At 37.5% G+C, this 16,397-nt stretch overlaps 2 protein-coding genes across 7 annotated transcripts; one reads left to right on the forward strand and one right to left on the reverse strand.

The window, feature by feature from the left end:
- The first annotated feature begins 4,915 nt into the window (after positions 1-4,915).
- Positions 4,916-11,938, forward strand: LOC110929205 (QWRF motif-containing protein 2). The gene is made up of 6 exons (XM_022172329.2): positions 4,916-6,742; positions 10,226-10,345; positions 10,433-10,546; positions 10,645-10,734; positions 11,309-11,416; positions 11,530-11,938. Exons 1-6 carry the CDS (start codon positions 5,333-5,335, stop codon positions 11,593-11,595), a joined length of 1,908 nt encoding a protein of 635 aa, XP_022028021.1. The 5' UTR covers positions 4,916-5,332; the 3' UTR covers positions 11,596-11,938.
- A 20-nt stretch (positions 11,939-11,958) lies between these two features.
- Positions 11,959-16,034, reverse strand: LOC110929206 (BTB/POZ domain-containing protein NPY2). 6 transcript variants are annotated; one of them, XM_035987518.1, is made up of 6 exons: positions 15,656-16,011; positions 14,853-14,976; positions 14,617-14,738; positions 14,113-14,182; positions 12,836-14,023; positions 11,968-12,659 (listed from the first exon to the last, which is right to left on the reverse strand). In XM_035987518.1, the coding sequence occupies exons 3-6, from the start codon at positions 14,676-14,678 to the stop codon at positions 12,126-12,128; spliced, it is 1,854 nt and encodes a 617-aa protein (XP_035843411.1). In that variant the 5' UTR covers positions 14,679-14,738; positions 14,853-14,976; positions 15,656-16,011; the 3' UTR covers positions 11,968-12,125. The 6 variants fall into 6 exon arrangements, with proteins under 6 accessions (XP_022028022.1, XP_035843411.1, XP_035843412.1 ...); XM_035987519.1 differs by lacking the exon at positions 14,853-14,976 and adding an exon at positions 14,977-15,071 and having other exon boundaries at positions 15,656-15,912; XM_035987520.1 differs by lacking the exon at positions 14,853-14,976 and having other exon boundaries at positions 14,617-14,707; positions 15,656-16,017.
- Between the last annotated feature and the right edge of the window lie 363 nt (positions 16,035-16,397).

Genomic DNA, 16,397 nt, shown 5'->3' on the forward strand with positions numbered 1-16,397 from the left:
TGTTGTAGATTTGCCAAAAGGTAGAAAACCTATTGGCTGTAAATGGGTGTATAGAATAAAATATAAGGCTAATGGTGAGGTTGAAAGGTACAAAGCTAGGTTAGTAGCTAAAGGTTTTAATCAGAGAGAGGGAATTGACTTTGGTGAGACTTTCTCACCTGTGGTCAAAATGGTTACTGTAAGAGTGATTTTAAAACTTGCTGTTAATAAAGGTTGGCCATTATATCAACTGGATATAAATAATGCATTTTTGTATGGTTCTTTGTCTGAAGATGTTTATATGACCTTACCTCAAGGTTATTATGACAATGACAGAAATAAGGTGTGCAAGCTTGTTAAGTCCCTTTATGGACTTAAACAAGCTCCTAGAAAGTGGAATGAGAAACTTACTTCTGTGTTGCTTAAAATGGGTTTTGTTCAAAGTCTGTGTGATCATTCTTTGTTTGTTTTGTGTAAAGATGATGTGTTAGTTGTATTGTTGGTATATGTTGATGACATTGTAGTTACTGGAAATAGTATTTCAGAAATCACAAGAGTTAAGAGAAGTTTAAGTGAGAGTTTTATAATTAAAGATTTAGGAATACTTAAGTATTTCCTTGGCATAGAGGTGTTATATTCTGATGAGTCAATTTGTTTGTCTTAAAGGAAGTATTGTCTTGAACTTCTCAATGAGTATGGGTACTTAGGGTGCAAACCAGTGAGTACACCAATTGAGCAGTCACATGTTGTTACTAGTAAAACAGATAAAGATAAAAGGTTTTTGGAAAATATTAATGGTTTTCAAAAACTAATTGGGAAGTTGATATATCTGTCTTTAACTAGGCCTGATATAAGTTATACAGTGCCGTTCTTGAGTCAATATATGCATAAACCGTGTCAGTCGCATCTGGATATTGCTTTAAGGTTATTAAGATACTTAAAGCAGAATCCAGGAAGGGGTGTAATGTTCAGGAAAACAGGTAGTTTTGATTTATCCGGGTTTGTAGATTCAGATTGGGCTAAGTGTACTGTGACTAGAAAGTCAGTAACTGGTTTTGGTATATTTCTTGGAGGGACACTTGTGTCTTGGAAAAGCAAGAAACAAGGTATTGTTTCGAGATCTACAGCTGAGGCTGAGTATAGGGCGATGTGCTCAGCTACTTGTGAAGTAATGTGGATTAAGAACATTTTGACTGAATTGAATATTATCTGTACACTGCCTATAATGTTGTATTGTGATAGCAAATCTGCTATTTCTATCTCCCTAAATCCTGTATTCCATGAACGAACTAAACACTTTGAATTAGACTTGCATTTTTTGAGAGAAAAAATAGCAAGTGGCATTATTGACCCACAAAAAATTGCTTCTGAAAATCAGATAGCAAACATTTTTACTAAAGGTTTAAATGTTGCACAACATGATATTTTGTGTGAAAAATTGGGGTTGTTTGATATGTTTGCTGAATGAATTATGGGGGGGTGTTAAAATGTACACTTATATCTAATTCATATCACAAACATTATTATTATTGGACTGTTACATGTCTCAGTGTTAGGCTGTTATACTTGTATTGGGCTGTTCAGTTTGTTAGCAGGTTGTTATGTTTATTGGGCTGTTGGGCTCAGTTGTTACAAGTCTGTTGGGCTCAAGGGTTTAAGTGTAACTTCAGGGGCTTTATGTGCATATCTGTAAAGATCATGGGGCTGGATGTATCTCAGTGTTGTTACCAGCTATATAATAGAGGAGAGAGAGTGAAGACGGTTCACTTCTAGATATTTTGTTAGGGTTTCACTTTCACTTCTCTGTATTCGTTCTTGTGGTGTTCATCTGGATTGTTCACCTGCGTTTATCTGGAGTTGAAGATCTTCATCATCCAGAGTTATAGATCTCAGTGTTGAGATCGTGGTTGTATAAGAGATCTTGTTGATTTCAGTTTCTGTTTTTTACTTTGTTTGTATTTCTGTTATGTTCAACAGATTTTACTAATCTGTTGAACTTGTATCTTGTTTCATATAGATCTCATAAGTTTGAGATCTAGGGTTTGGTTGGGATATTTTTCTGGGTTGGATAATCAATAAAAGTTTTGTCACAAGTTTTGTCACTATTTCTGGTGTTTGTTATATTTCTGCTGTGATTGATTTAGATCCATACCATTTTACAAAAAATGGTAGTCCATTGTGGTAGGCCGATCAATAGTGATGACGAAGCTTGCGGTTCTCGACGATAGCCATCAGAAGGGGGGGGGGGAGAAAGAGAGAGATAGAGAGATTGACAATGATGTAAGTTGTCGACATGCTCAACAATGACAATGGTGCTGACTGTTGGTGAGGGTAGCGAGGGCAACCGAAAGTGTGAAGGAGGTGAGGTGGGATAACAACCTGATCAGCGACAACAACAACAACGATAATAGTTATGACCGCTGGTCCGACGACGACATGCACTCGAGCTCGATAATGAGTTAGGCCAATCTGTCGTGGTGATGTTGGAGGTGTTTGATAGACATGAATGTGAACGACTCACAACACCTCAAGGTTGTGTTGGTTTGTTAGTGAGTAGTCGGTTCGAACCGAATCCCAAAGGGACTGAGATTATGACTCGACACGGTGCATAGTTTAATTATTGTTTAACCCATACACATTTTTTAAAGTAATGTTTAGAAATTTAGTTTACATATATTTCTATAGAGTTAAACGAATATATTTCTATAGAGTTAAACGAAAACTTTTTTTGGGAAGTGAACTAGAAACATGTTAGATCAATTTTGATAGCTAAGGTGATCTAGCTAATCATGTTAGAGTTAGGGAATTTGAAGTACATGGTTTAATTGCTATGGTAGACGTAGGTAAACATATTGGAGTTAGAGAACTTGAAATCACCTGGTTTTTGAGTTCATCTTATAAAACATCTAGCTACAAACTTGCTGGTGTAAGATAACATGTATAAACGTGCATTTTAAAGATAGGGAAGGGTATAAATTCACTGAGAGAGTTTTTTATATTATGAAAAGTGATTGTTGGTGGTTGGAAGTGGTTGTGAGTAGAGAAGAGAGAAATCGTTACTGTTCATCTGTAAATTTAGGGGGACACTATTCACCCCATTGGCGGACTCACCTTATGGGGTGGGTGGGCGGCCGCACCCCTTGAAAAAAAAAATTTAGTGGTATTTTTCGCGAAAAATCCCGACCGCACCCTTTGGAAATTTTTGTCCGCACCCCTTGAAAAATTCCGACGACACCCCTTGGAAAATTCCGACCGCACCCCTTGGAAATTTTCGTTCGCACCCCTTAGAAAAAAATATTAGGAATTTATATAAAAAATTGTGAACACGGATCGAAACCCGATCAAATTATGTAAACAAGTTAGCTCACTAACCCCTTTAATAAAACTTAAATTCAATCCATCAAGCCCAATAACTTAATACCCATTCAAGCCCAACCCAAGTACTAGTTTTGTTAAACAAAATCAGTCCACATAATAAAAAAACCCAAATCGCTGCCACTTGCCAGCGACTCCCGCCCTCCGTCTGCCTCACTTCAGCGGCCAGCGGCAACATAATTCCGGCCGGCGACTACAAAATTCCGGCTGCAAACTGTTTGTGTTTACTTGTTTTACATGACCCGACCCGCTATGAACCGATTTTTTTTATATAGCTAGGGGTCTAAAATCTTTAAAAAATTTCCGCACCCCCAGGAAAAAAATCCTGGGTCCGCCACTGGTTCACCCTCTATAATTTTTTAATATATTTTGAAAGTGGTTGTGAGAGGAAGAGAGATAAAAGATAAAATATAATGATAAAATTATAAAAAAATTATTTAATTAAAATTTCGATTAAAAAAAAATTAAAATGAGAGAGAAAATATAGTTGTTTTTAGTGAAATTATAAGGTAAAAAGATGGAAGGGATATACACCTATCAATGGCATTCCACCTAATATTGACCATTGGTGAACAAAGGGACGTTGAGATGAACACTTGAAGTTTTATTGATTTTGGTTAAGTATGGATGTTACAAATTTCATTATTTAACCTTCGTTGTGAATTAATTGTGCTTGGTTATCGTTATAGTGTGTAAATTTAACAAGTCATTCGCCTATGTTTTGAGGCGCGACAACAAGTGGAGTCGCTATGTTTAATAGTATACAACTGAAATTCTCATATATTGTTTAGGGTGTAAAGGATGCTCCACCCGTTGTAGTAGTCTCCTTTTTACCATCCTACTCTAACATGTCAACTCTCATCTCTACTCTGCATATTGCACTCAAACATTGAGAGAGAGTGAGCCCACCATTACCCCCTCTATCCCTCTCCTCTTCCCTTACTGGTAAACAATCCTTTGTTGTTTGGGTTTTTGAGTGAGTGAAAGGGGTTGGCTACCCGTACACCCTTAGTTTTATGTGTCACACCTACAATTTTCGATGGCATCCGATTAAAACTCTTTAAGCAATTAAAACCTTTGTTTGAGATCTTATACAACTGAAAAGTTCATATAATCTTAGAACTCTTTAAGCAATTAAAAACCACTAGCATCGGTTTTCATCATGCTACAAACTATAATTAATCCAAAATCCTCAAACAGCTTGAAACAATCACTAACCAAACAAACAACCAAGCACCATAACAAAACTCACATGTATGCATAACTTTCATTAAATTCAAGATTCATAACAACGTACCAAGAAAAAAGAAACTCAAAACTTAATCATAATCATAATCATAACAATAAATAAGAGTTATGGTGATATAAATGTTTCCACTTTCCATTAATATATACTTTATAACAACCTTTGCTAATTACAATATAATAGTCTAATCAATAGAGAAAGGGACAGAGTGGCCTTGTTTTTGTTTTCTTCTAAATATTATATTAAAAAAAAAAGTAAAAAAAAAAAAAAACTTAACTTTGTTTAGCGTAAGATTTCTCCAAGATTCACACACCCCCAAAACACCCCCCACTCACCCAAAACAACAACTGTGTGATTTCATTTCTATCCCCACCCCACCCTTCCACTTTTTCCAAATCTCACCACTCCTCAACCAAAAACCTTCTGATTTCTCTCTGTGAATCTTGACCCCCATCACTGTACTATTGACTCACTCTTTCTTTCTTCTTTACCACAAACCCACATCAAATGTGGGATTTTTCAACTACCCATTTGCAAATTTTCAATCTTTATGCTGTTTCCAGATCTCCTTAACAAGGGTTTTCAAAATCTTGAAAAATAAATGCCAGTTTCTTCATCTTTTTCTTTTCTTGGAACAAACCCACAATGTGAAATGAGTCTTTAACAAGTTTCTTCATCTGGGTTTGCTTTTTTTTTTTTTTTTTTTTTACATTTTTATTATTAACAACAACAATGGTGGCTGCAATCTCTGAAACTACTAACCAAACAAGACCCCCATTGTCAGTTCAAGATAATGGCTTTACAAACCCTAATAAACCCACAAGACCTAAATCAAGACAGGTCAGTTCAAGATACTTATCCCCTTCACCTTCTACCTCAAATTCAACCTCAAACTCAAACTCAAATTCAAATTCAAGTTCAAATTCATCATCTTTACACACACCCACAACTTCTAGAAGGTTCCCATCCCCTTTAGTGTCAAGAAACTCAACAACTCCTGTAACAAAACGGGCAGTTTCCGCTGACCGTAGGCGATCTAGCGGCAGACCGGATCTTAGTATAAAACATAACAATGCAGGTGGTGGTGGTGAGGTGTCTGCTGCTACAAAGCTGTTGGTTACATCTACAAGAAGTTTATCAGTTTCTTTTCAAGGTGAGGCCTTTTCATTACCTATTAGTAAAAGTAAACCAACCCCAGTATCCCCAAATGTGAGAAAAATGACCCCTGAAAGGAAAAGATTAGGGACCCCCATGAGAAGTAAGGTGGATAGTAGTGTAGGGGATCATGCAGAGAATACGAAGCCGTTGGATCAGCATCGGTGGCCCGGGCGTGCGCGCCAGTCGAACCAAACGATTTTGTCGAAAAGTTTGAGTTTGGATTGTGGGGTGGAGAAGAGTGGGATTGTTGGATCTGGGAATGTGATTAGGGCTTTGCATCAGTCGATGAATTTAGAGGGTCGACGGTTGTCGGTTGATGGCGGGCGGTTGAGTCTTGATTTGGGTAGTTCTGTGGTTCCGGTTCAGCCGAGTGTGAGTGGGAGTTTTGGCAATGGTTCGCCGATGGTGCAGTCTGATCTTACTTCGGATACAGATAGCGTGTCGTCGGGTAGTACGTCTGGCGTGCAAGAGAGTTTCGGGTTATCGCGCTCGGTTAGTGGACCAAGAGGGATGGTTGTGTCGGCTAAGTTTTGGCAGGAAACGAGTAGTCGAATGCGTCGGTTGCAGGAGCCCGGTGCAACATTTTCGACGAGCCCTGGTTCGAAGCTTGTGACCCCGTCGAAAATGGCTATTGCGAAGAAGTTTTCAACTGAGAGCCCGTTGTCTTCGCCGAGAACCATGGCTTCTCCGAATAGAATGAGGCCGGCGTCACCGAGTAAGTTTATGACGCCGCCAGGGGGGTTTTCGCCGTCTAGGGGGATGATTAGTCCGAGAAGGAACTCGGTTTCTGGAACGATTAGTACTAGTTTTAATGAAACGCCTTCGGTTCTTAGTTTTGCGGTTGATGTTCGAAGAGGGAAAGTTGGTGAGAGTCGGATTGTTGATGCACATTTGTTGAGGCTTTTTTATAACCGGCAGTTGCAATGGCGGTTTGTTAATGCTAGGACTGAAGATACCTTGCTGAAGCAGAGACATAATTCAGAGGTATGATTATGATTGCTAATTTTCTATGTTTTTAGTGTCATAAATCATAATTGCTAATTCATGATGGTTTAATTTGGTAAAAAGAGGATCCTTTTTTTAAAAAGTTAAACCATTTGTTTAGAAACCACTATTGAGATAGTAAACATATAGATGAAAAATTGAAACCTTTGTTTCTAGTGGAAATATATAGAATCATCTTGATAACAGGTGGTAATTTTGACCCCTTTACTTGGTAATGGGTCGCATAGGGTGGTGATAGTCTAGAATTCTTCAGTCGGGTCACTTTGGGTTGTGTTTATCTCAAATGGGTCACTTAGGGGCTGTTTGTTTACCTCTTAATGAGGCTCTTAATGGTTCAGACCCCTTACTGGTTCAGCACTTAATGGTTCAGACTGTTTGTTTTACGAGCAGATGTCTGAATGGTTCAGACATTTGCATCTGAATAGTTAAGATTTATACAGAGTCTGAATGGTTAAGACCTCTAATCTGAATTGGTCAGACATTTGCCTCTGAACGGTTAAACATTATACATGCTCTTAGTGGTTCAGACCTACCTCTTACTGATTCAGCACTTAATGGTTCAGACCTCTTACTGGTTCAGCAATTAACCATTCAGATGTTGCCAAACAGCCCCTTAGGGTTGTGTTTATCTCAAACGGGTCACTTAGGGTTGTGTTTATCTACAATGGGTCACTTAGGGTTGTGTTTATCCCTAACGGGTCACTTAGGGTTGTGTTTATCTCTAACGGGTCACTTAGGGTTGTGTTTATCTCAAACGGGTCACTTAGGGTTGTGTTTATCTCTAACGGCCTAACGGGTCACTTAGGGTTGTGTTTATCTCTAACGGGTCACTTAGGGTTGTGTTTATCTCTAACGGGTCACTTATGGTTGTGTTTATCTATAACGGGTCACTTAGGGTCGTGTTTATCTCTAACGGGTCATTTAGGGTTGTGTTTATCTCTCTAACGGGTCACTTAGGGTTGTGTTTACCTCCAACGGGTCACTTAGGGTTGTGTTTACCTCCAACGGGTCACTTTGGGTTGTGTTTATCACTTTATCTCTAACGGGTCACTTTGGGTTGTTTTATCCCAAACGGGCCACTTTGGGTTGTGTTTACCTCAAACGAGGCACTTTGGGTTGTGTTTACCTCAAACGAGGCACTTTGGGTTGTGTTTATCCCGCGTGAGGCAGTTTTTATTCGTACTCAGTTCCTTTTTTGCGCCTCAGACCGTTTTTTTAAAAAAAAACCCATTTTTGCGACTAGGCTGCCACCAGGCGCTATTGGTAGTTTTTATTCGTACTCAGTTCCTTTTTTGCGCCTCAGACCGTTTTTTTCAAAAAAACCCTTTTTTGCGCCTAGGCTGCCACCAGGCGCTATTGCTGCGCCCGGGCGCCTAGGCGCGCGCTTTTTGCGCTTTTGACAACATAGAATATTATTACAAATCCAACCCAACACCCTTATTACTTATATCTGCATTCTAATTCATAATCCAGAATCAAAAAACCTAATGGTTTTTGGGTTTTCTTCCAAACGTAATATTCTTCGTCTTGAAGGTGAAAAAGGTATAAAATTTACTATAGTCAATATAATAAAAGAGCACAAATGGAAGATACTATTACAACTTGTTAACTTTTAAACACTAGAAAATTAGAGATTAAAAATAAACCAATACAAAAAAAAAAAAAAACTGTAGTACCATCAAAGAAGTTCTATATAAGCAAAATAAGCCTTTAACTCCTATGTGTACATGTTGTCTAAGTAAAAGGTGCAAGTAATTTATGCAGGAACTCACTTAACAACTTCATCGGCTCATTGTACAAGCTTATTAAGCACATTGTACAATTTTACTCTATAGTGGTCGACTTGGTTTTAAATTGCGCGATGCGCTCCGATGCACTTGGTTCAAAAATCCAATGCGTGATGCGAGCGCATCACGTATGCGATGCGCTCTTTATAAAAATATACAAAAAAATATTTATACATAACAACTTATAAAAACATACTAAAACTAAAACAATTGTCGTAATAAGAAGATAAAGAGTTGTGCTTTTTGGTTCAAATCAAGCATTCTAAAATGTTTCTAGAACCATAAAAAGTGTTTAGGAACCATAACAGTTCAAATCAAGCATGCTAAAATATTAATTATTGAAAAAACCCAACCCATTTCATAAAATCTGGGAAAAAAACATAACAAACAATGATGCGTGCATCATGCGAAATTGTCGCAATATCAACGCATCAGGTGTTGCGATGCGCTCTCATTAGCGCAACGGGTGCATCACGCATTATGCGCGCATTTTAAAACCAAGGTTGTAATGTAATTAAAATGGTTGGTATTTACAAACCATTTCGAAAAAATGCAGCGCATCAGAGCGCATTATGTGGTTTCGGAAAAATGCGCACATCAGAGTGCATTATGCAATTTAATCTCATCATGGAATTGCAGCGCATCGCCCCACCTGACGCAATCTCATCAGCGCATCGTGTTCATCGCACATTATGTGCTCCTGATGTGCACATTTTAAAGCAAAGAACATGAGAAAACGAATGTGAGATGAAATGGAGACCCTAATCTTATTTCTCTTATTGTAAAGCTTTTGCCCTAAATAGTCAAATAGTACAGTGAGAATTTTAACATTCAAGAAGTAGGTTTTTTATATTTTGGATGAAGCCCGAAAAATGAAATTTTAACATTCAAAAACACATTCATACATTTTGTAGATTATAGATCAAGACCCAAGCTATTATTGAAACAAAACCTTGATATTGTTAAAAATCAAACCCAACACCTAAATTACTCAAAAGTCAAAATCTTTATCATATTTCCATAACCAAAAAATAAAAAGCTAATTGTTTTTTGGTTTCTTCCGAAAGTTAAATTTTCACCTTGAAGGTAAAAAAAGGGGATAAAGAGTTACTTATAATCAAAAACCAAAGAGCACAAATGGAAGCAATGGAAGATACAACTGAAAAGTTCCCAAAATCTTTCAGTTGAACAGGTGAAATTTCCAAGAGAAAAAGTATGCGTGGGTTGGTTAACGGGTCAAATTTGGTTGGGGTCAAGCGAGTAACTTTTAAGTGTACTTGTTCATTCTGGTTGGTTTAACCAAAACACCTTTCTCCAAATATATGAACTATGATATCTAATGATCTACTTTTTCGGATAAACTGATTTGGGAGGTGCATTCATTCAAAATACCCTTTAAGTAGGGGTGTGAACTTCTGAGACGACCCGAAAACACGATACGAACCTAACACGAAATTCGCGGGTTGGGGTTTAGTCTAAAAGGGTTGGGGGCAATTTCAGGATGAACCCGCAAACCTGTTAAGCTAAACGGGCCGGGTTGGCGGGTTGACCCGTTTAGCCCACTTACATTATATTATATTATATTTTTTTACAATATGTTTTATGTCAGAAATTAAAATGGGTGTGTATGATTTGCATCTCTGTCTAATGAGTTAAATGTTTGCGTTGTGTTCAGAAAAATCTCTGGAACGCATGGATTACAATCTCCGATTTACGTGACTCCGTCACCAAAAAACGACACAGGTTGCAGTTGTTGAGGCAAAAGCTCAAGTTAGCCACCATTCTCAAGGAACAAGTAAGTTTTTCTACAATATCCCAAACGAAAAACATTCTTGTTTACGGTTATTAACCGTATATCATCTCTTGTTATCCGCAAATACAGATGGCTTTTCTGGAAGATTGGGCTTCATTTGATAAAGATCATTCGATATCATTGCTCGGAGCAATTGAAGCTTTGAAAGCTAGCACTCTTCGTCTTCCTGTTGGCGGAGCAATAGTACGTTCATGTTCATTTACAGTTTTACCCTTTTCATTCCAAATAGTTTCTCAAATGCTTAAACAGCTTACATTGGTGTTGACTGTCGATCCCGTCAGGCTGACCTTCAAAGTATGAGAGACGTTATAAATTCGGCACTCGACGTGATGCAGGCAATGTGTTCGTCAATATGCTCGCTTTGTGTAAAGGTAATTTCATCAACATTTCTTTTGATTTCACTAATCAAATTATTATATAAATTAAAAGGCTATTTTGCAAAATCAAACATCTTTGGCCCCTCAATTTTGAAAATGATATATTTAGTCCCTCAACTTTAATAATTTTTTTTTAATTTTCATTTTTTTACACTTTATTATTATAACTATTTAGACCCTCAACTTTCAGTTTTTTCCTTTACATTTATTGTAATTACTATTTAGACCCTGAACTGTTAGTTTTTTCCTTTTACTTATTTTCTTTTGTTTCTTTTTAGTTTTTTTTTTTCTCAACGTAATATTTTTTTTCTAAATTTTCTGTCTATACCGTCTTTGGTAAATTTATTTCAATTACATTCTGAACCCGCCGCATATATCCGTTCTTATGGTTATAACAAGTGTTGATACCGTAATGAAGTAAACATATAACTTTTCCGTGACTTTTGAATGCCGCCGCGACGTGGTTTTTTATCTTCAGGTAGACTAGCGCGTCGCGATTTGCTTATTTTTTATCTACGTTTCGAACCCGCTAGTTAGCTAAAATTTGACACAATTGTGAACGTTTTAGGTGGAGGAAGTTAATTCAATGGTAACCGAGCTAGCAAATATGTGTGCGAAAGAACAAGCTTTGCTTCGGTTTTGTAAAGGCTTGTTGTCAATGTTAGATGCCCTCAAGGTAAAAAAAATGTTAAAATTATCGTCATTTTTCATGTCGAATTCCATTGCAGTTTTCGTTTTAACGATCTTTTTTTTTTTTTTTTTTTTTTTTTTTGTAAATTAACGGAACAGGTAAAAGATTGCAGCTTGAGAACCCATATGCTACAAACAAAGTGTGCGAAAAAATCGCAAGTGTAGAACTGATCTAATTTCAAGAAACGCTAACATTACATCAAGTGAAGAATGAAGTATCCGGAGGTAATAAAGTAGCTGACTTTTTGGCGTGTGGCTTTCGGGTTTCTGGTTTTTCTTTTGTGGAGTTTGTTTCTTTCTAATATTTTCTTGTAACTTCGTCTCTCGGAGATTCTCAAGGAAAAAATGTAGTTTGTGGCTAACTAGTCTAGGTTTTTACGGTGGATGTAAATATATAGATGTGTAACCGCACTTATTTTAATTCTCGTGTAATTGGTAAAGTTTGGATGTTGAGCATGATGAGCCTTGAGCGCGTGTTGGTGTTGTATGTTAGCTGCTATTCAACTGAGAAGAAATTTTTTGTAAGAATAGAAAGAATAAGTTTTAAACCAGCAGATCACATGATTAAGATTTGATTATGATTTAAAGGATCATTCATCATATGCCTAATTGATTACATAATTTGATAATAATGAACTTCTTATTCTTCTTTCTGCTTAGAACTATAGAAGGCACGCATTCGTTTGATGAAACGTTTAAGAGACCGAATATCTTCCTTTTCGTGACGGGGTTGACTTGCCTTCGTCAGGATGAGCAGAACCGAGACTCTCGGATGAATCTGAACCACTGTTCTCTCTAGTGCCACCTTTACTCGACCAAATCTTCGAGAATATTTTCTTAGTAGAAAGTAGCCCTTTGACTCTAGGAACCGAAGCCTTATCCGACACAGTGCTCTTCGGACCGGGATTCTGCATTCTCAAAGCCGCCAATTCCTCCTTCAACGCCTTGAGTTCCTCGACTGTCGCAACACCATCCCACTCATCTTCAGGACCCGTTGCAGGTTTTCCGTTAGAGACGTTTAGAGCTTTGATTGATTTGGGAAGATCAGGAGTGCTGCTGCCGGAAGAAGTGGCGGCTCTGGCTTGCTCAAAGAAGAGAACTTGCACCACAACGCGCATAGGAAGCCGCTCGTTTTGAACCGCGTGTGCGCATGCATCCACCGATAGCTTCTTGCAGTCCATAAGTCTGCATATTCTCTTTCTTTCACTCTTGGTAATCGCGAGATGTGCCTGCATCAAGAATATCCATGATCACAAACATGTAACAAACAAACATACCCAGTAAAATCCCACTCATAGCAAAAATAAAACCTTTTATGATATGAAAAGTGTAGTAACCGGTAACATAAAAGTGTCGCTAAGAGAATAAAAAAAACCAACAAGACATGTAAGATACAAGCTTTTACCTTAAGATACATATCAATGGCGCGATACAGCCCATCGTGAGAGGGTCGAGGGAAACCCGACACCATCTCCGCAAGATCGACAAACATTCCTAAAGGTAGATTTGGATCTTTGGATATTTCAGTTAAGTAACCATCAACCAATTTAGCCACCATTAACTTCGAAGCTTCCGATAAAATCCCTCCACCGGTTCTTCCTGTTTCTTGAATCTCACGATCTTCATCTCCAAACTCACTGATCTGATCTTGATCTACAAACTCCTTCACTATCTCACGAACTATATCGACATCATACATCAAACGCTCTGGCTCACCATCACCTTTGTTAACTCGAATCAAAAGATCTTGCACCGTAGCCTCTTCCAATTGTTGACTGATTCGTTTGACCAACTCCCTTCTCACCGTTTCTCCCGAGTCCACCAAAACCGCCATTTTCAACAACTTTAGCAAGAAATCACACGAAACGCAACCTTTCTCCAACGGCAACAATCGCGCAATAATGTCGACTACAGATCTAGCTTTCGAAACATCACCACTGTGTACAATACTTCTCTTAAAACCAGGCAATCTTCGTAAAGCGAACGCCTTTAAAGCTTCACCGATAACCTCATTACCTACCAAACCTTTACTTTTAATACTCACAAGAACTTGTTTGTATAAACCCATTTCCAGCTCAGCTAAATCCTCAACCCACCAATCTTTTGGAACCATTCGGCTTCTAATCCCGTTATTTAACTCACTTACTACGGGTTCTATTTCTTCCGGAAGCTTTCCACGATTGTAAGTATACGACCAGTCAACTTTCGAGACATCAACCGAGGCTTTTGAAGCTATAGAGTTTATGCAAAGATTGACTAGCTTTGGTGCTTCGGATGACGACGACGACATGTATCTGGTAGTTTGAAGAACAATAATCGAATCTTTCCAGCTTCTGAAGATACTCGAGTTCATAAACACGCTGAGTTTGTAAACAAGATTTCCTTTATCGACGGTTTCGTGCATTTCAAGATAATCTGCAGCACAGTATACAGAGACAACATTGTGCGCGTTTAAGGTTACTGTCATACCGTAACAGAACTTGGCACATATCTCAAACGCTGATGAACCACCCGGGATTTCATGAATGTCGATCTCTTCGTCTGCGCTTCCAACCAACTTCTGTAACCGACCACTTTTAGATAAAAGCGGGAACTGCAAAAAGATCGAATTTTTATCACAAAAATCCCTTCTTTATTACAAGATTTCTTATGTTTATTTTCTGTAGAACAAGATTCATATACCTTGTGTAGATAGAACTTTGAATCTCCTACATTGATGATGACGTCAGCTGCCAAATCAGATGGTACAAACCTGTATATTATAATGTTTTCAGAGATCTATCCATTAGAACAGTTTAACATAACATTTTCATTTGTGGGTATGATTCATATTGTTACAAGAATATTTTTTTTTCCTCTAATTTTTTTAGAATTGTATTCATTCCAATCTTCAGGGCAAATTACATAAGGATAGCAGGTAGACGAGCAACCCTTTCTGAATAGAAAACCCTAATGTACTAAAAACAAAGCCTCGCCCCTGAGGGGTCGAAAAGTTGCTGTGGATCACACGCTGAACTCTAGACAAGAACCGAACTGCCTCCGGCGCCAAGGAGCCGAACGTGTCAAACGCCAGGGGACAAGAATATGATTTTTGGAGAAATACAGATCCAATAGTAACAACATATAGCATAAAACATAAAAGAAAATATTATTTGCAGGAACAATTAAAATGAAACAAAATATTACCAGACATTGTTGCCATCAGTCTTGAATGTATCAGGTTTGGATCCAAGTTTCATGAACTTCATCTTCAACACCTTCTAAACTCCTAGTTAATCTAATCAACCTTATTAGTGCATCCCAAAGCCCTAAAGATTGATACAAAACTAACTTTAAACTTAAGGGTATGATGAAAAGATTATGGGGTTTGCTTCAAGGAAAGAAAAAGAAATAAATATGCAGAAAAGGTTATGAATTTATACTTGTTCAAAGAGAATCTTGACACCACTATGTGAGAGAGATAAAAGTCTAGAGAGAGAGAGAGAGAGAAAGAGAAGCAAATGATGCTAATAACTTGTAGATGAAGAGGAATAGAGACGGTGTAACCTGGTTAAGCGGCAAATCCCACGGAGTCCGGTCAGCACAGGAGACAAAACCAACAGTAACACACACTCCTCCACACTAATTTATTCCTTCTCTCTCTACAACACACCAGTAGAGAGAGAAACAAAGACACCCCACAAGCTCAAATCAGACTCAACCAAATTTAGAATTTAAAAAGTTTCAACTTTCAGGTTAACATTATTAAAGAAATCAAACTGCAACTTAGTTATCAGTAGACAAACAGCATCTGGGTATCAGTTCAAATAACTAAAAAACATATTTTTAACAACAAAATAACAGTTATAATCACTACCCACTTGAAATCAAGAATCAAGAAACAAAACCCATGATTCTTTACCTTTTTTTGTTCAGGTTATAACATTAAAGAAATCAAATTGCAACTTAGTTATCAGTAGACAAACAGCATATGGGTATCAGTTGAAATAAGTAAAAAAAACATATTTTTAGCAACAAAATCAAAGGTGTAATCACCACCCACTTGAAATCAAGAATCAAGAAACAAAACCCATGAATCTTTACCACTTTTGTTCAGGTTAACATTTATCAGTATATGGGTATAAGTTGAAATGCGTAAAAAATGTATTTTTAACAACAAAATCAAAGGTATAATCAGCAGCCACTTGAAATTAAGAATCAAGAGACAAAACCCATGATTCTTTACCTTTTTTGGTCGCACGAGATTTTAGGCACTTCAATGTGGGATCATAAGAGGATCTTTTATCTCATATGGTGTGTGTATGTGTATATATATAAACAAAGAAAGAAAGTGGCTTTTTCAGAAACAGAGCACCCACATGCACAGATTTTAAGTTAACAGAAATGGACCCATCAAGAAATGAAACGAGTTAACTCAGGGAATAAGGAATAGAAGCAAAAGAGACAACATTCTCCCCACGATGAAAAGACATGTTTCCCATTGAAAGAAGACGGGTGATTTTACACCTTATCTGCCTGATCATTGTTTGTTCAATTTTGTAAAGATCCACTCTAAGCATGCTAACCGAACCTTTTTCTTGTGGAAAGAAAAAGGAGAACCGTTCCTTGTTTTTCTTTAGTTTCTTGTTTTTATAAAATAAGAGATATTATGTTGGTAGCTTGTGTGATGAGAGTAAGACCATCCGGTATGGTTCCAAAGGGACCATCCGTCACGTCACTGTCACTGTCACGTGGGATAGGCCTAAAGGGGATGGACCTAAGAGGTGGGGAATGAACCCCTTTATATATATATATATATATATATATATATATATATAGGGGAAGGTTCAAATGAAAACCACTAGTTATTGTGAAAACTAGAAAACTAACTAAAACCCACTAAAAAGGAGGGGGGGGGGAAGACTTTTAATGAAGGAGGGGTAAAATTGGAACAAAAAATATATAACTTTTCAAACATTTCCCATTTC

This window comes from Helianthus annuus, chromosome 3, assembly GCF_002127325.2.
Source record: "Helianthus annuus cultivar XRQ/B chromosome 3, HanXRQr2.0-SUNRISE, whole genome shotgun sequence".
Taxonomy (NCBI): Eukaryota; Viridiplantae; Streptophyta; class Magnoliopsida; order Asterales; family Asteraceae; genus Helianthus; species Helianthus annuus.